This window comes from Rhinolophus sinicus, chromosome 15 (genome assembly GCF_057876585.1).
Source record: "Rhinolophus sinicus isolate RSI-liver-muscle chromosome 15, RSI-T2T, whole genome shotgun sequence".
Lineage (NCBI taxonomy): Eukaryota > Metazoa > Chordata > Mammalia > Chiroptera > Rhinolophidae > Rhinolophus > Rhinolophus sinicus.
In genome coordinates, this window is record NC_142515.1 from 29,896,683 (window position 1) to 29,922,625 (window position 25,943).

The 25,943-nt window shown below is 34.6% G+C and overlaps 1 protein-coding gene across 1 annotated transcript in view; it reads right to left on the reverse strand.

Annotated features, from left to right (window-relative positions):
- The window catches only part of BTAF1 (B-TFIID TATA-box binding protein associated factor 1), an 84,577-nt gene that overhangs the window by 29,723 nt on the left and 28,911 nt on the right, over positions 1 to 25,943 (reverse strand). The window contains exons 9-19 of the mRNA XM_019739276.3: positions 25,538 to 25,627; positions 24,815 to 24,910; positions 24,541 to 24,717; positions 23,688 to 23,828; positions 22,792 to 22,916; positions 20,221 to 20,341; positions 8,770 to 8,874; positions 7,502 to 7,651; positions 7,064 to 7,206; positions 6,626 to 6,800; positions 4,902 to 5,105 (exon numbers count right to left, since the gene is read on the reverse strand). Coding sequence (XP_019594835.1) covers positions 4,902 to 5,105; positions 6,626 to 6,800; positions 7,064 to 7,206; positions 7,502 to 7,651; positions 8,770 to 8,874; positions 20,221 to 20,341; positions 22,792 to 22,916; positions 23,688 to 23,828; positions 24,541 to 24,717; positions 24,815 to 24,910; positions 25,538 to 25,627 — 1,527 coding nt within the window. The remainder of the gene's footprint in view (positions 1 to 4,901; positions 5,106 to 6,625; positions 6,801 to 7,063; positions 7,207 to 7,501; positions 7,652 to 8,769; positions 8,875 to 20,220; positions 20,342 to 22,791; positions 22,917 to 23,687; positions 23,829 to 24,540; positions 24,718 to 24,814; positions 24,911 to 25,537; positions 25,628 to 25,943) is intronic.

The window sequence follows — 25,943 nt, forward strand, 5'->3', positions numbered from 1 at the left end:
TAGTCATTAATTCTTTAATCACCAAGAGCTGCCTAAAGTTATAAAACTGTAGCATCAGACTACTTTACAAGCCCCATTAAAAGACTATTCACAGAGGGTAAGGAGGGTGGGGGGTGGGAGATGAGGGTAAGGGGGATCAAATATATGGTGATGGAAGGAGAACTGACTCTGGGTGGTGAACACACAATGGGATTTATAGATGATGTAATACAGAATTGTACACCTGAAATCTATGTAATTTTACTAACAACTGTCACCCCAATAAATGTAAAAAAAGACTATTCAATACATCTTTTTTAACAATGCTATTCATATATAATTCATATACAATACACCCATTTAAAGTATACAATTCAATGGTTTTGATTATATTCACAGAGTTGTGTAACCACTGCCATAATTTTAGAACATTTTCATCATCTCCAAAATAAAACCCATACCTCTTAGCAATCATTCCTCGTTTTCTCCCAGCCCCAGTATGTAATCACTTACCCACTTTCTACCTTTATAGACTTGCCTATTCTGGATTTCACATGAATGGACTAATACAATATGTAATTGTATTAGTGACTGGTTTCTTTCATTTAGCATAATCCTTTGGAGATTCATCAATGTTGTAGCATGTGTGAGTACTTCATTCCCTTCTTTTGCTGAACAATATCCCACTATTGTATTTATCCATTCATTAGCTGATGAACGTTTGGATTCCTTTTTAGCTATTATGAATAATGTTGCTATGAATATTTATGTACACATTTTTGTGTGGACTTTTTTAATTACCATCTAAAGATTGGCTGATGGCTTACATAACAAACCTAGTCTTCTTGTTTGATAGGTAAATACAATCATAAAGAGTTCTACAGATACAGTCAGAATAATATTGGTCAGAAAAGCCTGTAACACTGAAGAACCTAACTTTTTCAAAAATGGCAAACCTAATTTTTCAGACTTAGAAATGATCAATTGTATTATGGACATGAGTGATAATGCTGGCCTCTTATTATGAAAAACAAAATAGGCACACAAATAAGATCTTCTCTTATCATTATAAAATACCAAAGACTTTAAATTGAGCTGTATCTGCTTGACCTTGTCAATCTGCTCCCTGCAAAGGAACACAATCACATACCACTTCCGACTCATACTTTCCATTTTGTTTTATTTATTCAAGTTCCGCATAAAATTTATTTGAAACTGATTTTCACTACTACTAGAAGTTTGTAAACACTATCTTAAATACACTATTCTTCTGTCAATTTTCAATGATTCTAGGCAGCTAAGAAAAGCTTTCCAATTACCTCAAATTCGCTCCATTCATTCATCAAAAAATATTTATTGAGCAATACTAAAAGATGTCTTCATACACTCAAAAATTGTAGAGACTAATGTAGAAGGTAGATACAAGACAACATAACATATAACTAGGTAAGTGCAAGTTGCTGTGGGAGCACATGAGTTGCTTAACTCTTCTTAGGAGACAAAATTAGTGGACACTTGACAGGAGGTTAACACCTGTGCTGGGTTTTGAAATAATGCGTAAGTTAAGTGTTGTAGGGACCTTGGCAAATAGAGTGAGGTAGGGGAGTGGAAAGGAGAACATTGTCCAAGGAACTGAAAACAGCTTATCATGGCCTGAGCACAAGGTGAAGATGGAGGAATGTCAAGAGATGAACTTGGGATGAGCATAGACGGTTGAGGGTAGGGAATTCCTGGCAAAGGAAACAGGAGCTTAGACAAAGAAGTGACAATGAGAGACATACAGAAAGTGAATGAGTGTGGTGTATTTCTGCAAGAAGAAAGCTAACTAGGTTTAAGTGGAGGAAGTCTGAGAAATAATGAGAAAAGAGATGAGGAATTTAAAGAAGGTGCTGAAAGTAAGGAAAAAACCCTAAAATCAAGGAAAAAGAAAATAATGTTTTTAAGGAGGAGAGGGATGTATTTAGAGTGACACTAAAGTACTTTACTAGTCTGGCACAGTATACAGAATGAAATCGACCAAGACTGTCTAGCAGCTTAGAGATGAGTCAGGATCCAGTCATAAAGGACTAAGGCCTTTGACTGAGTTGTGGCTATGGAAACAAATAAAGGATACACATTATGAGCCTTTTTGAAAGGAAATGTTAATAAAACTTGTGACTGTAGATAAAACTGCTATTTTTCTGTAAAAAAAAAAAATTCCAGTTTTAGTTGTGTTAATTTGAAGTGATAGTGAGATATCAAGTAAAAATGCGTAATAGAACATATAAAAGATGAATAGAAGATAGCATAGCACATACATAAGAACTAATTGTGAGAATGTTGACAAAGGAAGACCTTAGGGAAATGCCTGTATTGATAGATAAGAGAAAGATAGGGATTCAATGAAAGATACAAAGAGTAGTAGCTCTTAGCCAAGGCCAAGACTAATCTTTTAAAACTGCCCTTCCCTCAATACTCTTTCTCAGACATTCTGATATCTCAGGTCAAAACCACTAGACTAATGAAGTTGAAACAGAACAGTAGTTTCATTGGGGAGTTAAGAGTGTTGAATAACAAAAGCTTGAAGAAGGGGCCATTTGATAGCTTGAAAAAGAAAAATTGCCAGAAGTAGCAGGAAGGGAAACCAGACCATAAAAAAGAAATTTGATATTTCATTCCAGGCAGGCATACAAAGGGGAGAAGGGAGGCAAAAGGACAAATTACAGAACAATCAGAAAAACAACTTTATAAGAGAACAACACAGAAAAAAAATAGCAATTTTAGATTTCTCTCACTGGTGAGAACAAAAAAACTATATAATTTTTTAATTAGAAAGGGGGATAAAAAATGAAGATTGCTATTTCACAGGGAACAACACAAGTGAAGTGACTCAGTTGCTGATCCTATAACTCAAAACACAAAACAAAAAAAACCCTCATTTACACTATCTAATCTCAAGGACTTACTAAGTACAAAGTTACAGTAACCAAGACATTGGTGATAGTATAAGGAGAGGCAGATAGGTTGACCAAATAGAGCCCACATAGAGACCCACACTTATATTTCAATGAATTTTTTACACAGGTGTCAGAGCAATTCAATGGGGAAATCTTTTCAATAAATGATGCTGGAAAAATTGGATATCTTTAACAAAAACAAACAAAATTCAATCTCTATTTCACACTATACATGAACATTAATTCAATGTGGATGATAAATCTAAACATAACAGCGAAAACTACAAATCTTTAAAAGAAAATGTATGTGAATACTTTCACCACTTGTGGATAAGAAAAGGTACCTTAGGTCACAGAACACAATAACCATAAAAGAAAACTGATAAATTAGACTTCATCAAAATTAAAAATATCTGCTCATCTAAAGACACCATTAAGAAAATGAAAAGGCAAAAAAAAAAATTAAATTAAATTAAAAAAAGAAAATGAAAAGGCAAGCCACACACTGGGAGAAAATACTTGGAAAGCATCAGACAAAAGATTGACATCTGGGATATATAGAAACTATACCTCAATATAAAAAGACAACCTAATGAAAAATAGACAAAAGATTTGAACAGACACTTCAGAGAGCAACACCTACAAATGGCCAATATGACATAAAGTGTTGAACATACTAGTCATCAAGAAAATCCAAATTAAAACCACAATAACACTATCAAACAACCACCAAAATGGCAAAAATTAAAAGGAGTGAGCACACCAAATGTTGGTGATGATGTGGAACATCCAGAATACTCACATATTGTTGGTTAGAATGTAAAATGATATAGCTACTTTGGGAAAAGGTCTGAAATTTTTAGAAAACTGAACAAATACCTACCCTATGACCCAGCAATTCCACTCCTATGTATTTACCCAAGAGATATGAAAATATATTATCTACAAAGACTTGTACACAAATGTTTATAGCAGCTCTCTTCATAATAGCCAAAAACTTTGGAACAGCCCATATGTTTATCAACAGAAAGACTTATACTAATTGTGTTATATTTATACAATGACATAAAACGCAGCAACAAAAAAGAATGAATTATTGATACATATAACAACATGGATGAATTTTAAAAACATCATGCTGAAAAAAATCCTTACACCAAACCGCACAGAGTATTATGATTCCATTTATATGAAATTCTAGGACAGGCAAAAGTAATCTATGGTGGAGAAAAAAAATCAGAACAAAGGTTACTTGAGGCAGGTAAAGGAAGGGATTGACCAGGAAATGGTGATGGTACTGTCTGTATCTTCATAGGGGTTGGGTTTCATAGTAGCATTTGTTAAAATTCATCAAATGGTCCATTTAAGAGTTGTGCACTTCATAATATATAAATTTTAACTCAAAAAAGAACAAAAAAATGAAATATTGAATTTTAATTTACATACATGCTGAAGTGTACTGATATCTGCAACTTAGAAATACATCAAAAATATAAGATGGATTCATGGTTGGATAGAGGGGTAGACAGCTGCATACATATGTGATAAAGCAAATTCAGTAAAATGTTAACTGGCAATCTAGTTGGTGGGTACATGAATGTTCATTGTGTAATTTTCTTACCTCTTCTGTTTGAATATTTTCAATATAAGTTAGGAAAAGGGAGGAGAAATACTCAAGAACATATAGAAGCAGTTTTTTCTATACTTTGCCAGTCTTAAGCAAGATTGAGAAATGACAAAAAAATGTAACAGCTTTTCTAATAAAAGTGCATTGGTTTGTCAGAATCTGAAACTTGAAAACAAATTTCTTCCCCATCCTCTATTTCAAAAAAAGTCAATACAATGACTTTATAAAGGGTACAGATGATAGGATATCAAGCCACAGATGGAGGCAAGGAATTCATGTTTTTGTGGTAAACATGATATGATAAATTCCTAATCTTTATTTCATGCTCTATATAAAATTAAGAAAGTTACTTTACTCACCAGGTCATTAGCTTGATCTATTGTAAAAACACTGTTGTTTACTCTATCACCAACTTCAATCTGTGCATCAGCTAATGATGAAATAAGCTGTTTACACTCATTCTGCATTCGTGTGAATGGAACGGCAATTTCATCATAATATAAATGTTCTGAAAGGATATCAAGTAAACGTGGCTGCACAGCTAGGGTAACAGCTTTACACTCCTAAAATATAACAGACAACAAATATTCAGGGCAAATATATAAACATAATTCTAGAGATACATAAATCTTTACTTGCCAAGTTTTAAATTCCTATTGATTTTTGAATCTATGTTCTGTTATCTCCCAGAACAACACAGTTAGTTGCACAGAGAAAAGGTATCACACTCAAACTACTCTAAAATGTAATATGAATATCTACAGAACATGCACATGGAACTATTACATTCCATTAAATTTAGCGCCTAATTATTCTTATTTTACTCTGAATTTACTACAAGTTTACATATATATATATATATACACATAGCACAGATTTTAAAATATATAACTAAATTAAAAAATATATAACTGTAAAAAGGAATCAGTCAGATAAGAACACTTAGCATGCACTAAAAATGTTATTTAAAAACTCATTATTAGATTTCTTAACAGTAGAACCCATAGCTTCACATGCCATACTGTAGAAACAGATATATAATTTAAAAGCTACTTACCTGCCCCCAAATTTAACTAACCCTTCCCACTCTCTCTGGTTGTTGCCTGCCCCAACCAGAGGGGGAATGGCCTCAGTGGTGAGCCATGAGGGGTTCTGTGTGATCTGGGTGATCAGCCTGGGCTTCACAGAGTAAGTCCAGAGAAGCTCTGTGAGGGTCCAGAAACCGAACTGTCAACACTTGCTGCTGAGTCTGAGAGGCACAAAAACACAGCATCACTGCCTCTCCAGCACACCGAGTCCTGCCTAAAAACAGATGAGCCTTGCTTCTTTCCAGAAGCAAAGCTGGGGTCTCAGTTGCAATAGAGCATGGCTCAATTACTTTTAGACACAGCTCTGACAAACTGCTAAGAGGCAGTAACAAGCAACTCTCACAGCAAGTGCAGACAGTTAAATTTCCAGAATTCCAGTCAATGGAATAAACAAAGCCAGCAGGAAGTTTCTTTAATTTACAGAAGCAAGTCTTATACAAAATCATACATATTACTAGAAGTTAAAGTTAAAGGGGCTACAAGGGCATGGCTTATTTGAAAACATAAAGACTTTGATTTAAATGTGCAGATTATTCTTCCTGTGACCAAAAATTCTGCCCTTGCTAGACTACCCATATAAATGGATCTCTAGTAGTACTCAAAGCCTCTTTGGTAGTTTTCAGTGATAATCTGAGAGAGAAATAAAGGAATAAACGACCAACAGTTTCTGGACTGCTTCCATACATACACGTTTTTTCAGGAGGCACATTTCTTAACAGATTATAGGATCAAGATCAAATATTAAATACAGTAGGCATAACTAGTAGTCTCAGGTACGAGACTAGGGTTTCTAAGAAAAAGGTCCAGGGTTAAAGGCAAATGGGAGAGAAACAATGTTTCAATATAATTTGGAGTGCTTTTCTAAAACTGTTGGATTTTTATACAGAGAAAACTTTCACTTTTCCATTTTTTAGAATATAATTAAAATAATCCTAACAGCTAATGAAAATTGGTTTACTTAATGTGATTTCATTACTTTTTGGGCAAAATCTTACCTTCTGTAAAGCAGCCCATTCACAGATTACCAAAGCAACACTAATTCTCTGTAAGGCAGATTTGGAATTCAAATGGAAGAGTAGTAACTGGCCAAGGGATTCAGCTGGTTTAATTTCTTGGGTTACTACATTTACACCTGGATCACAAATACAGCAACAGAGTGCTCCTAACAACCTAAGGGAGAGAAAAGAAGAAGTTACTATAAAAATCACTTGAAGTAGTTTTCTCCTAAATTGAAGCTAAAACTTTTCCCAAGGAAGAGATAACTCTAATCTTATCATTATAAAAATATATAAATCCTACTTAAAACTTCAAAAAATTAAGTTTTCTTGTATTTTAATTTTTTCTTACTTTGTAATTAGTGTAATGGAGGAAGAACTGACAGACACATTACAGGAATCTCTGGATAAACGACTTTTGAATTTATGTATACTCACTTGGCTGCCATCATTCTGGCCCGCATAACCACAAAATCCCTGGTGGCAGGCTCTTCCATGATGGTATCTGCACCTGCAATGTACTCCTGAAGTACTTCTTTACTCTGGCTTTGGCCTTGGCGTACCTTACCACCTGTTTTTTCCTAGAGGGAATAAAGGAAAAAAAGCCCAAAAAAACCACAATAATTAAAGATTAATCATTAAAGTTTAATAGCAACATAAAAAATACTCTTTGTTATTGTCTCAGTAAAAAACAGTTATTTTCACAACATTTTAACAGATAAAAACTACTATGAATTTTGTCAAGATCCTAATGTTTTCCTTACATTAAATTAATGAAATCACACCTACAATAAAGCGATACAGATTTCTTACATGGTTACCATATTAATAATTACAAACTGAACATACAAATATAGTGCATCCCTATACATTTACCTTGGCTCTAGCTTTTACTTCCAGCAACATATTTAAATCAATGGGTAAATGTGAAGGCTGCATCATTAAACAAAGCCAAGCACCCATCCATGGACAAGCAGCTGCTACCACGTACTGAACTGAAGCCTTGCTCAACAATTCCATCCAAACCTACAGAGTGAAAGGGGAATATGAAAGTGAAATGTTTCTAGTAAGGGCTAATAAAACCATACTTAACACTTAGGGATACTGAATTGAAAAACATAATTCAGAAATAGCATAGAGATTAATTTTAAAATTCAATATAGAGGCCTATTTTTAAAATACTGTTTTTGGTAGGTTTGTATCCTAAAACAGGTAATAAAAAATAAAATTTTTCAAAAAGGGAATACAAAGAATTTTCTTCAGTATTTTATGAAAGGCATTTAAAATAAAAGATACTCATACAAATACGAGTTGTCAAAATATCATTAAGTTACTGAAATCCTTTATATATATCATAAAGCTCAATATTAATACAGTCCTATAATCAACTTACACTTTAAGATATAACAGCTCCTGATAAATATCCTCTGCTAACTAAATACCCCAATAAATATCGTAGTATAAATTAAGAACAGTGTAAGTCTTAATTCATGATCTTACTCAGTAAGGTACTTCTCTTGATGCCAAGCATTGAATGGCCTAGGACCAGCAAGTAGAAATAACACCACTGCTAATCTAAGGCTGTTATTAATACCAACGAGCCACCTCAGAGGCCAGTAATTCTAGACTAACTTAACAGGTTAAGGGTACGACAATGCCATTTACTCCCATAAATATTATTAACTATGTCACATGGTTCTTCTTTAAAGATTCCAACACATACAACCAATCTTGCTAAGGGGGAAAAGCACAAATTTAAACTATGGAAATCAGACTTTATATATTACCAATAAATCTCTGAAGATATTTTGCAGGATCAATAAGCATTCTAATAAATAGCAAAATGAGTGATGGAGAAAGCAGACTTTCCTTCATTTTACTTTCTGTATTGCGGTTATCAGAAAGTGCTTAAAACACTTGCACAGGTCACATAATAAGAGACAGAAGCATGGCCACCCAGGACTTAACTATTATATTGCATACAAAACCTATTTTCTTGTCTCACCTTGCAGATCTCCAGACTTTTCAAATCTCTTGAGTGATTTCTAATTTCTTAAAATCCCTGACTAACAACAGTACAGCAATTATGAAAAATTTTAAACTACCAAGTTACTGGGGAAAGTACAGATACATTCACTGTGTACCTTGTGAATGAGGTCCAGAATTTCCTGGCTGCTTTCTAAGACACAAAACTGAAAAATGTGTCGCAGCATATCAGGCAGGATAGGTATAAGCCAAGATGAAGAGTTCTGAAAACAAAAACAATCAAAGCTATCACACATGATTCTTGGGTACTAGCTTATGTGAAGAGCTATAAGTCAAATAAAATTATTACCATGAAAACACTATATAGCTTTAAAAGCTTCAACTAGTGATAAATTCTGATAAGATTTAAGAGCAACAACAGTACCATGTTTATCATATTAGTTTGGTGCAAAAGTAATTGCGGTTTAAAAGGTTAAAAGTAACTGCAAAAACCGCGATTACTTTTGCACCAACCTAATACCAATGGCTTGGAGAAACTTAACCGGCATATAATTGCGGGGAAGCTGGAGAAAGTCTGATTATGATTAACAACACTAAATTTTCCTTCAAGTAAGTTTAAATCATCCTCCATATGGAAGCAAGCTCTATATATATATCTCTGCTTTGTCAGAGAAATTTGAAGGATGATCAGAGTAGTGTTTTAGTTCTATTGTACTCTCCAATAATGCAAGTAAGGAATTGTTAAGATGATATCCAATCTAGAAAATTCTACTTTGAATTCACTACAAAATTAAGGTTAAAGTTCTTAATCTATTTTGGGTCAGGGACCCTCTGAAAATCTGATGGAAACTATAGACACTCTTTTTTCTACAAAAATACACTTGTATACTCATACATATTTAGGTATAACATTTGGTTTTCAATTTCAGGGGGTTCAGGGATTCCCTTAAGCCTAGGTTTAGCACCTCAATCTAAGGAATTTTTCAACAGTTCAAAAGTCCACCCAAATTAAGCAATCAAATAGTTCTTAAACAAATATCTATTGTGTACTCAGGATTCTCAGAAAAGGAATCTCACATGTTGTCTATTGTTCAATTAATTACAGGATCACTGAATAAGACTAACAGAAAAATTTTAGTAACCAGTTCACAGTACCTATCACTACACCCCAGCATAATTTTTTTAAGCTATATAGATAGATAGATAGATAGATAGATAGATAGATAGATAGATAGATAGATAGATAGATAGATCGATAGATAGATAGATAGATAGATCTAGCTATCTATATAGATATTATATATAATGTTATCTGGAAGCAACTGAAATCTGAAAATTTTAACTGAAATTCCAGAAAGCCAAAAGTTCTAGGGATAATGTGTAACTTAAAAAGCTACCTATGGGCTGGCCTGGTGGCTCAGGCAGTTAGAACTCCATGCTCCTAACTCTGAAGGCTGCCGGTTGGATTCCCACATGGGCCAGTGGGCTCTCAACCACAAGGCTGCCAGTTCGATTCCTCGAGTCCCGCAAGGGATGGTGGGCTCCGCCCCCTGCAACTAAGATTGAACACGGCACCTTGAGCTGAGCTGCCTCCCGGATTGCTCAGTTGGTTGGGCTCTCAACCACAAGGTTGCCAGTTCAATTCCTCAAGTCCCGCAAGGGATGGTGGGCCGCGCCCCCTGCAACTAAAATTGAACACGGCACCTTGAGCTGAGCTGCCTCTGAGCTCCCAGATGGCTCAGTTGGTTGGAGCGCGTCCTCTCAACCAAAAGGTTGCCGGTTTCGACTCCCGCAAGGGATGGTGGGCTGTGCCCCCTGCAACTAGCAACAGCTACTGGACCTGGAGCTGAGCTGCGCCCTCCACAACTAAGACTGAAAGGACAACAACTTGAAGCTGAACGGCACCCTCCACGGCTAAGATTGAGGGGACAACAACTTGACTTGGAGAAGAGGCCTGGAAGTACACACTGTTCCCCAATAAAGTCCTGTTCCCCTTCCCCAATAAAATCTTAAAAAAAATAAAAAATAAAAAGCTACCTATAATTTTCTAGCCAATGGAAAACTAATAAATGACAAAGATAGGGTTATATGTTCTCAAAATAGTTTTAAAGAAGTTTAAAACAAACAAAAACATTAGCTGGGGGAGCCTACTCACTGATTTGCTATGCTTTAACTACTTTTCATTGAAAGAGAAAGGGAAGTTGGGAAGAAGAAAATTCTCTTTCTTTTCTCATCAGAATTAGGGACAATCCTAACAGAATTAAGAAAGCTATAATAGCAACCAGCAAATAATTTAATATTCCTCTTCCATAATCTCTTCTCACTTATTATTTTCCCTCATCATATTTACCAACTCTCTTAACCCATCCCTAACCCCATTATTGGAAATCCAAACAGTTGCTTACAGATCCCAAAGCCATCTGTATGGAAAATTGTCTCCCTTATATTTATAAACAGTGTGATATAAATTGTAGTAGTCTTCTCAGGCTACACACTTACTCTAGTGAATTTTACTTTACTTTATAATTATTAAAAACAACGAGGGGGAGGAAAGGATGAATAGGCAGAGCACAGGGGTGAGGGGGGAGGTTCGAGAAACTATTCTATACGATACAATGGTGAAGAAATGTCATTATACATTTGTCAAAACCCACAGAATGAATGTACAACATCAAGAGTGAAACCTAGTGTAAACTATGAACTTTGGTTGATAATGATGTGTCAGTGTTGGCTCATTGATTGTAATAAATGTACCATTCTGGTGTGGGATGCTGATGGTGGGAGAAGCCGTAAATGGGCACTCTGTACTTTCCATTTAATTTTGCTATGAACCTAAATCTGCTCTAAGAAGTAAACTCAATAAATAAAACAAGAAAATAAAATTTTAAAAATAAAGACAAAACAAAAACAAAAATCCAACCGAATGAAAAAAAACCACCCCAGAATACACAGGTCAACATCATCACAGGAATTAGTATTTGAAAAACACAGATTCTCCAGTAGCATAGCATAAAGTCTGGTTATTAGAAAATCTTAGGTTGGTGCAAAAGTAATTGTGGTTTTTACAATTATTTTTAATCTTTTAAACCACACTTCCTTTTGCACCAACCTAATATAAGGTTGGGAAAACATGTACAGGCCAAATCAGTCCACCTGAACAACTGTGCAAGTATCTCCTTTTAGATGTGGTTGCAAAAAGTAACAATGGCTTTACCTCACTATTAGTACTATCATAAAGATAACAAGGTATAGTTTGGCCCATCCAGGGTCAATGTGTCCATTGTAAAACTGAAAGCAGGCCCACCTATTTTCATTAATTTTGCACAGGTCTTCCAGGAGGCACTGATTTAGGCAGATAACCTAGTGCTATTGCTTTGTACTTATAGGTTTATTTAACTGAATGGGTGAGGGAACAGGGCACAGTAGGGAGTGTATTATTTTCAGCCCTTTAGAGATTATACACCTCCCCCTCAAATTTTTAAATAGTTCATGGACTTCTAGTGTGCTACTAAGTAGGACTCTACTAATCAAAAATTTCTTCACTAATCTAGGCAAAGTCTGGAAAGCTTTGGTGAATGTTTAGTATTAATCTAGCACAGTATGAACTAAAATACAGAAAAATTCCTACCACAGACTATTTAATTCACCAGGTTTAAACTAACTATAATCTGGACCACAACACAAGTTGTAAACAAATTCATGTTTTAAAAGGGCTTTATTTTTTTGGTTTGTGTTCAATAATTAACACAATATTAGCACTTCATGTTAGTGCTAAATGTAGTCCCCATTTGTGTAATTACTCAGGGAAATGACTGGCAGTTAGTGTGACACGGATGGGGAAGTCTCTTCCTAGCTATTTTATTCAGATTGACGTTTCCTCCTGTGTTCTGCCTTCCTGGAACCAAGAATAGGAGACTTGGGGACAAACAGGAATAAGTTATCAGCTGTCTCACTGTACCTGAAAATCAAGGTGAAACTTCTAGCCATCTATATACTCCCTCACACTATCGTCCAGCCAGGCCAATTCCTTTCACCTCTTTACTGCCATCATGCTCTCTCCTGCTTTCAAAGTTTCACATACTGTACCTTTCTCTGCCTCTTACACTGCTCTTCACCTGGTTAAATTCTACTTATCCTTAAGGTCTCAGCTTAAACTTCATTTTTAGCAGGATACCTTCCTTGATCTTCACTCACCGCACTAGCTAAGATCCAATAGCACCATCTACTTCCCCTACCAGATACTTACCTCATTATGTTATCAGAGCTTGTCTGTCTTCTCCTGTCTTGTTTAGTTTCCTATTTTAAGCTATAGAAAAGGAGACCTTGTGTCTTACTGATCAGTATCTAGAAAACTGTAGGCACGTAGTAGGCACTAAAATATTTGTTGAATAAATCCATCTTTCTTATGGAAAATGGTCCAAAGTCACAGGGAGTAATTGGTAATATAAAAAATTTCCCAAAATTGTAATTGGCAATACATCCCTGACTGGCAAAACTGGCATCTTAGGTGGGGTGAGAACTTGCCAGTACCCTTTTGCTATGGCTCCTCTTTTATCTTTCCACAAGCATTCCCACAAAATGGGTGGATGTGGAGAAAAGCAGCAATCAGATCACCATTATCATGAACACCTGATTCCTGCTTAAAGGCAAATTAATCATAATTTCTATCTCCACAATAAATGAGTTAGGGTTGCAGGGAAGAAGAACTGGAAAAAAGCTACAACAAAGTGATGACTCACATGGAATTCTTTTGCTAACTTGGCATGAAATCCTATTTTGGCCCACTGCCACACACACACACAAAAAAGATAATTCTGTATTTAGAAAACTTATAATGCCTTGTTCTATTTATATTTATTGAAAGTCAGCTAAGTATTTACACTTTGTTTCCCCTTTTCATATCTTCATAAATTCTGACCAAACCTAATTATGCTAATGTTTTCTAAAGCCAAAGTCTTAGTCAAGTCTATTCTTTTGGTCTTTCTTTCCTTCACTACATATGCATTATGTTACATTTTCTTACATTCTGGATTAAGTATGCCTCAGATTCCAACTCAGTCTCATGTATATCTTCCTGCTAAATATAAGTGTCATGCCAAAGCCTGCCTTTCAAAAAAAAAAAAATCAATGCTGTATGTGTTAGTAACTGAAATTTTGAAATGACTCAAAGTGACTGTGATGAAAATGGAATGGAAAAATTGGTCCAGTCAGCAGAACATGGCTAAACAAGAGATTAACGTACAGAAGCATACCTTCCTATATCGTGGACTCAACTCTGACTACAACAGTTAGTAGTTATCTACACTAAAAATCTAGATACTTCAGTAAAGTAGTTTACTAATAGACATACACATTCACAGATATACTCTTGCATGTATAAACAGTCATAGACTAAAGAGAGAATACAGAAAAGAAAAAGAAGTGGTAAATTCCTTCACTTTGATTGCCAAGCTGCTAGTTTAGCAAAAAAAGTTACACCTTGATTTTAAGTCATTACCAAATGAAACTAGTTTGGTTTCCTTAAGAGTTCTTATTTCATGATCCCCAAGAAGCCAAGCATGCAAATACTTTTACTTGTTAACATCACAGATAAAGGCACAGGGATGTGTCACAGAGAAGTCCAATGGAAATAAGATTCATAAATAACTGTATTAACTGTAATTCTATTAAAGGACATTTTAGAGATATACATGCCTGCATACATACTTATGATGGAATAAATTTTAAAATTAAGGATATCTTCCTTATAAAGTCTTCTAGTTTTATAAAGCAAAACAAAACAAAAAATTACCGAAGATTAATACTGTAATTTTTTTTAAATAAAATACTTTCAAGGGAACAGAGTCATCAGTCTTTATGAGGTATTGATGCACTGAGCCACAGCCAGGCTGAGCCTCATCATATTACCCTGGAATTATTGAGAGGAGTAAGTTGAGAAGTTAGAAACTAAAACCAGAATAGAGCTACTAGTAATTTAGAGATGAAGTTCATTTTTTCATTTTGTACTTAACATGACTTCAGATTTAAAAGTAGGAAAGCAATTCAATAAGACACTTAAATCACTTTGTCTCCATGTAAAATTAAGAGTTGAAAGTTAGCCAGAATTAGTTAGATCCGAATCTGAGTTGAGCGCTTACTGTGAGCTGTGCAGCTATGTGAGCTTGGGAAAGTTTCTTAAGTTTTGACCATCAGCTCCCTCACCTGAAAAATAGGAATTGGAGTAGCCACCCCACGTAAAGTGCTTACCAGTTCACAGTGCCTAACAGTTCATAGCATATAGTAATCCCTCAATAATAGTTTGGACTATTATACTACAATTCAGTATCATTCTTATACCCAGAATATAAGTAAGATTTCCAAATTGTTAGAAAAGAATTCCGAGAAGTGGAAGTGTTAGTTATTGCTCTTACTATCTGTACTATTAAATATTTATATTTGTACACTATTAACACTTTTAAAGCACTTTCATATACAATTATCTTATTTGGCCCATAGGACTCTGAGAAAGGCTGGGTAGAGATTATCACCAGAAGGGTTAAATAAACTTGACCAAGGTCACAAAGTGAACTAATGGTAGAGCTAAGGTTAAAACCCCAATTCTCTGTTAAGTGATCTTTTCATGGCAAGTTGAAGTAAGAGTAGAGTTTATCATCACCACAGGTCTATCATCTCTGGTCCAAATTCCCTGGAGCCAATGTGTTTTGAAATTCAAATAAGAAATCATGGATTTGGATTTCAAAAGAGTTTGCTCGTGGTTATGAATCAATCAATAATGATCTGGCAATGCATGGAAAGGAATATAATAACAGATAAAAGCATCAGACATGGTTTACTCTGATATCTTTGCAGAAAGCAAATAACGTTGGTGGGATCACAAGATTAACAATAACCATTAAATAAGTAAGTGTTTCACTGAATAATGACTTTAAGCAATGGTTCAGATAAAGAAAAATCAGTGAGTTGCAGAAGTTAAAATAGCTTTGTGGCACCAGAGATTTGATGTGTTCCCTGAAGGAAAGCTGCAGAGAGGAAGAAAGGGAACTAATATTTAGGAAGGAGGGTGGGGGCGGGGGGGGCAGGGTGCGGGTGGTGATAAAAAGGCAGGTAATGAGTCATATGCAAAGATAGTTTGATCAAATGAACATAACATGGTTACAGTTGGGATACAGGGATACATTCAGGAAACTTTGACTCCAGGTTATATATTAGGAAATAGTAGGGGAAAAGGTTAACAAGAGCCAAATAATAGAAGACCAAAAAAGACAGGAATTCAATTCTAATATAGTAGGCAGTGACAAATTACTAAGAGTTTGCAAATAACTGAGGCTATGATCCTCCAAATTATCCTGAGACTTAACTCAAATTCTCCCCTTACAGAAATTCTATGACTGTGTTGAAACTAAAGATACAAAGCCTGATTACAAATCCTAAGGAGTAAACTACCAGGGAAAGGAAGACAGTATTTTCAATATATAGAATGAAGAGTGTGAGCAAATTAGAAAACAGGTAATGTTCAAAGGGGATAACTTATTCTTAATATTCTGATTATAGAAACTTGAAGCAAATAAGACATAATTATAACAAATGCCAATTACAGATGGTGGATATATGAATGTTGTTTTATAATTCACTGACTTTTTTTTCTATTTAAAAAATATCCCAAAATTAAAAAAAAAAAGAAAAGGAATTAGGTGGTAATAGTAAAAAAAAGTTTTCTAAAAGGATTTGACTTTGTACTATTACTTGAAAAAGCAGAATACAAAAATCAAACAAAAATAATAAAGGATTTATGTTGGAGCCAAAAGCAAAAGGTATTGAGACTGGGTGACAAGTGCCATGGTTATAGTTTTTAATGGTGAGGATACTGGAGAGCAAGGCTCAGGGCAGTAACAAAACACAAAATAATCTATTACACATCAATATTAAGTTTTACAGACAGTAGGATTTTCAGTAAGGAGATACAGTGAAGATAAAGGCTAGATAGAAACAAGGGGGAAATTTCCTTAGTGATACCGTTATAGGGAGAGAGAAGGGAAGATTCGGGTTTTTTTTAAGATTCGGGTTTTTTTTAACCTTATCACCTGAATCCTCTTGATCTTTCAGCACTTAGTCTAACCTTCAATGCTGCTTCCTGACACCTGTCATATTCTGGTCTTTCATTATTTAACTCTTTGCAGAGGTTATTAAACTTATAATGTAAGAGTCTTATCACAATCGTACTGTAAATTTTTCCAAAGAACCACAGAGGATTTTTTTTTTAATTTCCCAAAGCACCCTGCATAGAATTTTATACAAATTTGTTTAATAAATATTGAGGGCCTATGCTTAAGTGGTGACTGACAGGCCACAAATCACACACAAAGACAATAGAGTTCTGGTATGAAAAATAATAGTCATCATCATCAATTCTTTATATGTGCTATGGCCAAAGTCTTCATTTAAAAGCCAGCAAAGGCAAATTCAAAAGACAAAATAAAACGCCAGGGATAAGAAAAACAACATAATTCAGAACATAGATGTTTTCACAACCATGTAATTTTAATAGCCAATATCAACAATCATTGAGGGACTAAAAAATTTGAAATGGGATTTGGAACAATCTTGTGATCTTATCTAAACTGTAAAAATTTTAAAACACGGGAGGAGACATCACATTAGAAGACTAACAAAAGTGAGAAATCACAATTGACAGCCGAGAAAACTAGGAAAAAGCAACTGAAAAAGAATAATTCAATCACTGAGAGAAGTGACTCTTACGTATCTCAGTAGTCCCACAGTATACTACATTATGCACAGTATAAAAACTAATGACCAATAAATAAGACTGATTCATCAAAAAATATTATCTTATGTTTAAAATACTTTAAGATGATGATCAGGTGTGCAAATCATTTTAACAGTCAACAACTATTTTTGGTAGCAAGAAAAAGCATGTTCTAATTATTTATAAAATTCATTTATATAAAATACCTTATTCCCTAATAATGTAAATAAAGTTGACATTACTAAATAATAAAAAGTCACAAAAGTAAGTTAAAAGACCCTGAGGTGGTTTAATCAACTTAGAAAGGCTAAATAAGAACAATGTGGGACTCATATCCAAAACGTACAAAGAAATCTTAAAAGTCAAGAAGAAGACAACCCAATTTAAAAATAGGCCAAAGATCTGAACAGACACTTCACTAAAGAGATACAGCTGGCAAATAAGCATATGTAAAGATGCTCAACATCCTATATTAGGAAATTGCAAATTAAAACAATCACACACTTATTAGAAAGGCTAAAATCCACAACACTGACATCAAATGCTGATGAGACTCTGAAGCAACAGGAACTCTTATTCACTGCTGATGGAAATACAAAATGGTACAGCCACTTTGGAAAACACTTTCTTATAAAATTAAACCTAATCTTACCATATGATCCAGCAATTATGTTCCTTGGTATTTACCAAGTGCACTGAAAATGTATGCCTGTACAAAAACCTGCACATAATGTTTAAAACTTTATTCATAATTGCCAAAACAAGAAGCAATCAAGATACACTTCAACAGGTGAATAAATGAACTGTGGTACAGCCATACAATGAAATATTATTCAGTAATAAAAAGAAATGCAGGCCAGCCCGGTGGCTCAGGCGGTTAGTGCTCCATCCTCCTAACTCCCAAGGCTGCCGGTTCGATTCCCACATGGGCCAGTGGGCTCTCAACCACAAGGATGCCAGTTCAATTCCTCGAGTCCCGCAAGGGATGGTGGGCTGCACCCCCTGCAACCAGCAACGGCAACTGGACCTGGAGCTGAGCTGCACCCTCCACAACTAAGACTGAAAGGACAACAACTTGAAGCTGAACGGCACCCTCCACAACTAAGATTGAAGGATAACAACGTGACTTGGAAAAAAGTCCTGAAAGTACACACTGTTCCCCAATAAAGACCTGTTCCCCTCCCCCAATTAAAAAAAAAAAAGAAATGAGCTATTAAGCCACGAAAAGACCTTAATTTCATACTGCTAAATGAAAGAAACTAATCTGAAAAGACTACATACGATACGACTCCAACTATATGACATTCTGGAAAAGGCAAAACTGTGGAGACAATAAAAAGACCAGTGGTTGCTAAGGGTTTGGAGGGAGGAAAAGAGGGATGCACAGGTGGAGCACAAGTATTTTTTAGGGCAGTAAAACTATTCTGTAGGATACTCTAATGGTGGATACCTATCATTGTACATTTGTCAAAATTCATAGAATCTACAATACAAAGAGTAAACTCTAATGTAAACTATGGACTTGAGTTAATAATAATGTATCAATATTGGTTAATATTGTAACAAATGTACTATACTAATACAAGATGTTAACTATAGGGGAAACTCTGGGGGGTGCATGCAGGCATATGGGAACTATATACCTTTTGCTCAATTTTTCTGTAAACTTAAAACTGCTTTTAAGTAAGTCTATTTAAGAAGGAAGAAAAGAACAATGCGAAGGGAAGAAATTTGATAACTTCAAGAGGACTATCCAAAGTAAATTTAAGAATTTAGTACTTATATATAAAACATTTAGGCAAAAACCACAGAAGTAAAACAAAAATGAAGTGAAAATTCAGAACAACCTATGCTAGTTTTGTTGTATCAGCCCATGCCTGATCAACTGAGGATTATAGAACAGACCTGATAGTTTTTCCTCAGGAGACTCTGACTAGACAAAAATTAAAAAGATAATGCAAAATAAAATTCACAGATGTTGATCCACAGAAGTGCAACACAATATCATGCTGCAAATTAAAGTCTATGTGGAATATGCCTAATTCACACAGAAATGCATGGTTAGTGAACAGAAAAGAGACATTTATTCATACTATAATCTGTTGTCTAAAAAAGTTAACCACTGCTTTTTAAAGAGCACTGGTTCAAACTGTAGTACCTATAAATAACAACATGATAGAAGAACAGATTCCTTATATTTCCCTAAAATCTGGTATTTCATTTGACCTATAGGATTATTTGAAAAATAGGAATGTGAAGCCTTTTATAGACAGGGCAAGGGCTCCGAGGGTCATCACAGCTTCCATTCACACACACATTGATTATTTTCTGAATGATTTCCGTAGGCATTTAATGTGTGACTCCTGAAGTATACTATCCTTGGAAATATCATGCTTTTAGGATTGAGTAATCCTTAAGAGGAGGCAATGCCTAACAATGTCATCATCAGTCTTTACTTCTTGCAGAGCTTCAAATTCAGCCTGCTAACCTAGGACAGGTTCTGTCAACCATCCAATTACTAACCATACAGAGTAAGCAAAGACAGAATAACAGGTCTTTGAAAGGAAGGGACTATTCAATCTTTCATTCAACAAATATTTACTGAGAGCCTCCTATAGATTAAGCACTATTCCAAGTGCTAGGAATACAACCTAGAGCAAAATATTAAAATATTTTTGCCCTCATGGTGATTCTATTCTTATGTGTCTACATGGTCACCATATCATTTCTACCAGGCCCAGCATTCTCCTGTCTTTGGAAATGTAGCAAGGGTAACTTGGTGGTCTGATTTATTTTGTAAAATTTATATAAATTTCAAGATTACTATATAGTTATTACTTCTTACCTGGTCCTGTGTTGACAATAACGTAAACAGAGTTTCCAATGCTGCTCTTCGAACAGAGGATATAGTGTGATGCAAAAAAGGCCAGACACGTGGAACTAAAACTGTGAGTGACTGCTGAATACTAATAAAGAAGATACAAGTTAATCTTACTCATTCTCAGTTGAAACTCTGTTGATACATTATTTAAATATCATTTCCTTGTGGAATTAGTATCTTTTTTGATGAATAAATTCCTAACAGATAATACAGTTTTCATATGAACATTCATTTAAAACCCTCATTCAAAACTGTTATAGCACAAGAATAGCTGGAGCAAACAGTCATAAAAAGTAGTAGAAATATTAACATTAGGTCTGTCTGTGGTACTAATGTCATGAATTACCTTTATCAAATTAGAATTTTCCAATATAACTGCCCTTATTCTCAATCTGTTCTTACTTAGGAAAATGGGACATGTATCTTACGGGATTACTAATCCTTACCCCTTTCCCACGGCTAACCCCAATGGGTAGCCATTAGATGCACATAACTTACACCCCCCTTTGAGGCCATCTCTGCCACGTATCTAATGAGCAAGAGGTGGTGTGGTAGTAGCTTTTAAATTTTTTAATCCTGATTTAGCATTACTAAGAAAACTCTTCTTTCTTACAGATTTTAAATGGGAAAGCAAGCATCTAGGTTAACAACTTGGACCTGAGGATTCCTGTCACATCCATGAGTAATTTGTAAAAGTCACCTGGAATTAGGAAATGACTTATAAGTGGGATGTGAAATATACACACTTCTGTAGAAGAAGATATGAATAAAAAAGAATATGTCAGTATAACTATTTATCTATTCTTTTGTGGTTCCTCTCAGGAGGCCTACCTTTTAACATTATTTTCATTACTTGAAAGTTTGTATAAATATCACTTCTTACATTAATTTACATATTTAGTACACATGCACATACAGACAAAACCGACTCAAAATATATAAAAACATTATAACAAGGTCTTGTTAGTAGTATAACTGTTCATGCTCCAAAAGACGTGCTGCATTTCTTTTTACATAAGCTGGAAAGTATCTACCAAATATCACAATGTATGAAGCAAATTTTCTAATAAGGCAATTTTGAAAAACAAAATCAAAATCTACATTATTTCACATTGCACTAACAGAATTTTCACTACATTCTTTCATTTTCTTACATTATGCAGCTTTCCTGACACTATCTACTTGGCAATTTAAAAAATAAAAAAAAAATAAAAAGTCCTTTATTTAGAGCAGGTGTCAACAAACTAAGACCCACAGTCCAAATCCACTCTGCCTGGTTTTTTAAATAGTTTTATTGGAACACAGGCACATTCATTCCTTTATTTATTGTCTATGGCTGCTGTTGTACTATAATGGCAGAGCTGAGTAGTTTTGACAGAGATTATATGGCCCACAAAGCCAAAAATAACATCATCTGGCTTCAAAGAAAAAAATGTGCTACCCCCTAACTAAGGGTACTTAAAAACTGTTGTATTTTGCAACTTGAGTAGGGTTTCACATAGATTAACTCATTTATTCCCTAGAGACTTTATTATTTATGAAGGCATCTGAAAATTAGGAAATCTCATATATATACCACCACCTCAATTTTTCTCTTCATTTGCGTTCACAGGCACTTATTTCGCTCTTCCAACTTGTGGGCTGTCCAACTAGCATAAATTTAACATTGAAGTACTACCACTACGTTAGTATTATTTGAAACATTCTCTACATGTTTTTCATGTATCTATGCTTTTCGTTGGTAAAAGACTCATCTACAGAGCCAGAAATCGTTTATAATCATAATCATATGAATATTCACTGAACACCCTCACTAGGCTAACAACAGTAATTAATTTTCCCATCTGTACTTTTTTTTTTTTTAAGTTGCATATGAATTTTTTCTTCTTTTTCTCCAAGGATACTATTAATAGAAACAATAACATTCAGGAGCCAGTCTAAAAGACATTAATCAATTGAGCTTCATTTCACATATCAGGTCAGGAAAATAGGTTACACTTTAAATGTTTTGACTTATGTTAGTGGCTTTACCCAATCTCTGCCTTTGGACGTTACATTATTATGCATTCCCTTCCTGATGAGTAATTCTTGAAATCAAGAAGAGTTGAAATGAACATTATAAAGAGAAAGTTCACAGAGCAGCAAATTTTGGAAAATGTAATGCTGATGCTCAATGATAATTCTGTTAACTAAACGTCACTAAATTAGGTTAAAATTCTATATTCTAGGGGTGGAGGTGAAAATAATATGCAATAATTATATTTCTAAAGTCAACTATTATAGGAGGACTAAGATGAAAAATTCTATAACTGAAGTAAACCAAGTGTAAAAGAATATGACCTTTTAAACTCCTGCCTCAAATGTGCTGGTCATTAGATAGTAAAGAAGAAAAGGCCTCCTGAAAATAGTAGTCTGTGCCATCCCCAACTTACAATAATGTTCTTAAAGGGGCTAGACTATTGTACTTTAAGACTTAATTATTTGGAAATTTATCTAAACACTTTTTACTTTATTCCACTAACTAGAAATAATTACCTGCATTGTTGGACCTGAGGATAAGTTAACAGGGATGAAAGAAGAGTCATAATGCTATTTGTTGAAGCTGTTAGATCATCCAGTTCCAGAAGAGCATCCCATAATGTATTTATAATGAAGGGTACCTATTAAGATCAGTTATCAAGAAAAGTTATTAATTTTACACGAAATTGTATCCCAGAAGTCACTATTGATTCAACAACACATATAATCCCAATGACCTTGGATAGTGCCAGTTGTGAGCAAAGTTAAGGAGACACTATTTGCCTTTAACAGTCCCCTACCCCTCTTTTTAATGTCACTCACCATCTACTCTGCACTTCCCTTCCTAATCAGACGCATAATGGGAGGGAGAATTCAGGACATAAGATAGTCAATACTTCACTTTATGTAAAAAACTAAACTTTGAAAACAATACAGTATAGACACACAAGACATGACCCTATAATTTTAATTTATTTAAAACAGTACGAATCATTACAAAAACAAATTTCATTTTTTAAATACTACTTGCTGCACTCCCAAATATATGTATTCGGGTTTTGATAACACACAGGAAAGTCAGACCTTAAAAGATGCACTTCAAAAAAGGAGACCAGATTTAAAAACCAAAATCAAAACAAAAATCTCGTATGTCTAAAAACCAGGAGTAAAATAAAGAAGAAATGTTTGCTTTCTTCTCAGGGAAGTTCCCTACATACTATGTACATGAAGGAGAAGTAGATTAATAGACACATTCACTTTTCCCAAGGATAATGTATAATCGAGATCGCACACATCTGTCACAAAAAAATGGAGGATGAAGGAGAAAAAAGTACTCAATGTTTTTCCTAATACTCTACACCCCAAATGTAAACAAGCTTTAATGGAAGAATATGTAAAAATATTAAATTTACCTTTTGTGTCTGAAGATACACAAGGCTTTCTACCACAGGTACTAATGATGCTGCAGCAACAGCTCTGACATCATCATCAAGGTCCTGGAGTCCTTCAATTATTTTAGTTAGAACTTTAGGCAATAAAGTATTAATCACATCCTATAAAACAGTACATCAAAATAGATTAATTTTCCATAGGACAAATGTTGTGCTTAAACATTTTTTATTAAATTTGCCATATGAAAACATAGATTCTAATCTTTATTTAAAAAGAATCACAAACAGAAAAGAAAAATAACATCAGAAGACTATGCAGTTAATCCTATTTGACAAAGACTACAACAGTATTACGTACATTATTATTCAGTGACTTAAAACATCAGATCATCCTCTCAAGGTAAGACTATGAATTCCCTGTGTGAACACACACACGCACACAAACATACCCCTGGTACTAGAACCTTAACTTCTATTTCTCATTTAACCCCACTGAACCAAAAAGGGTATGAGAGAAGAGGGAAGGGAAAGCCAGCCCCTTCCTGGTTCTCGTTATTCCAATCCACTCTCTTTTCAAGTTCTCCAACACAGTCTGCCTACAGAGGCCACTCCTGTGATCACAATGGCATCTCACCTAGAATTGGTCCTGCTAAGAAACAGGAAAAGGTTTCCAAACCTAATTACTCATCTTTAGATTTGTACTTAAATTCTTATTAGCAGCACCTATCTCTATGACACTACCTCACGAAGGCAAATCTTGAAGGGCTGGCTTATCTGTAACACAAAGTATCTAAGGCCTTTTCATGTTATTAATGAAAATAAACTAAGAGGGGAAAATATTCTCCGTATATGCTTCAAAAACTGAAGTGTTTACCTGACGAACTGCCAAGGCATATTTTATTCCCAGTAGACCACCATGTCTAACTTCCCATTGCTCTTGTGTAAGTAACTTAAGCAGCACATCCACAGTCTTATGAACTCCTGTTTCATTCATGTGTTTTAACACCACACCTAATGTTTGGGCACATGTTTCACGAACTGGTGCCACAACCTACAAATGAGAAAGAAAGAAAACTCCTATTTACAAAAAACTTATTTTGTTGAATCTGAAATTTGGTTGGGCAAAGCCTCCCTTAGGTGATACTTACCTCATCAGAAACAAAGTCTCCAAATCTGTCTAATGCAAAAACACAAAGGAGTCTAATAACCAAGTCTTCCAACCACTCTTGATGCTGCTGAATCATCTGTTAAACAATCAATTTTTTGTAACAAAGATCACACTTTGTATTAGGGGTTGGAGAAACATATTAGGTCCAAAACAGAAACTAAAATATTGGGATGGATTATTTTATTAATAGCTATAGGAACAACAACCAAAATATATTAGAGTCCCAACTTTGATTATTAATTAGATTCACATATACTACAGCAAAATCTTTAAAATTCATGAATTCTATATTATTTGAGCTCCAAGAGAAATTAAGAAACTTAAGGTTGCTCTAATATCAATTCTATTTTTCATTTATCTATTATCTATCCTATTACCAGTGTCTCCACTGCTCACTGACCTCTAACCTACCCTCTTATACCTCTTACTCTACTTTCCAATCCATTATATCCTGCTCAAATACTTCTGCTTATACATTTTTCCACTCAATGTGTCTGAATATATCTTTTCCCTGAACTCATTCTTCCCGTCCGTAAATAGATTTCTTCCTAAACTTTTTATTTTTTTCTTCATAATTACTTTTCCTCATTTCTTCTTATTTACCTCTCATTTCTATTTCATGGCACATGCTCTGTTACTTCCCTGTCTTGGAAAAAGAGACCAATAACTGAAACTTGGCGATAATTGCTGCTTTACTACTTACCTCTTCCAAAGTGCTATCTCCCATTTTACCACCGCTTTTACCATGAGCTTTAAGGATTTCCCTAAGGCCAGTGCCTGCACCATGTCGAACCTAAAAAGAACCAAGAAGCAAATGTCAGAGGTTAAATGCTTAAGAAACTGAGTTTAACTTCAATTTGAAAAAGGAATTATTAGATTTTTAAGAAATTAGAATAAACTAAGTAGCACTTCACAAGAATGTCTTTTTCTTCTATTATCCAAGAAGAATGACATATATGAATCTTATAATTTTGCTTATGTGGAACTTTTTTTTAATGAAGCAAAGAAAAATAGCTATTCTAAAATCCTCCTGAGATATTACCCATTTGGCTGTCCCTCCTCTACTGTCTACTTGCATTTAGCATGTGATAAGCAAAGGAGCAGAAAGA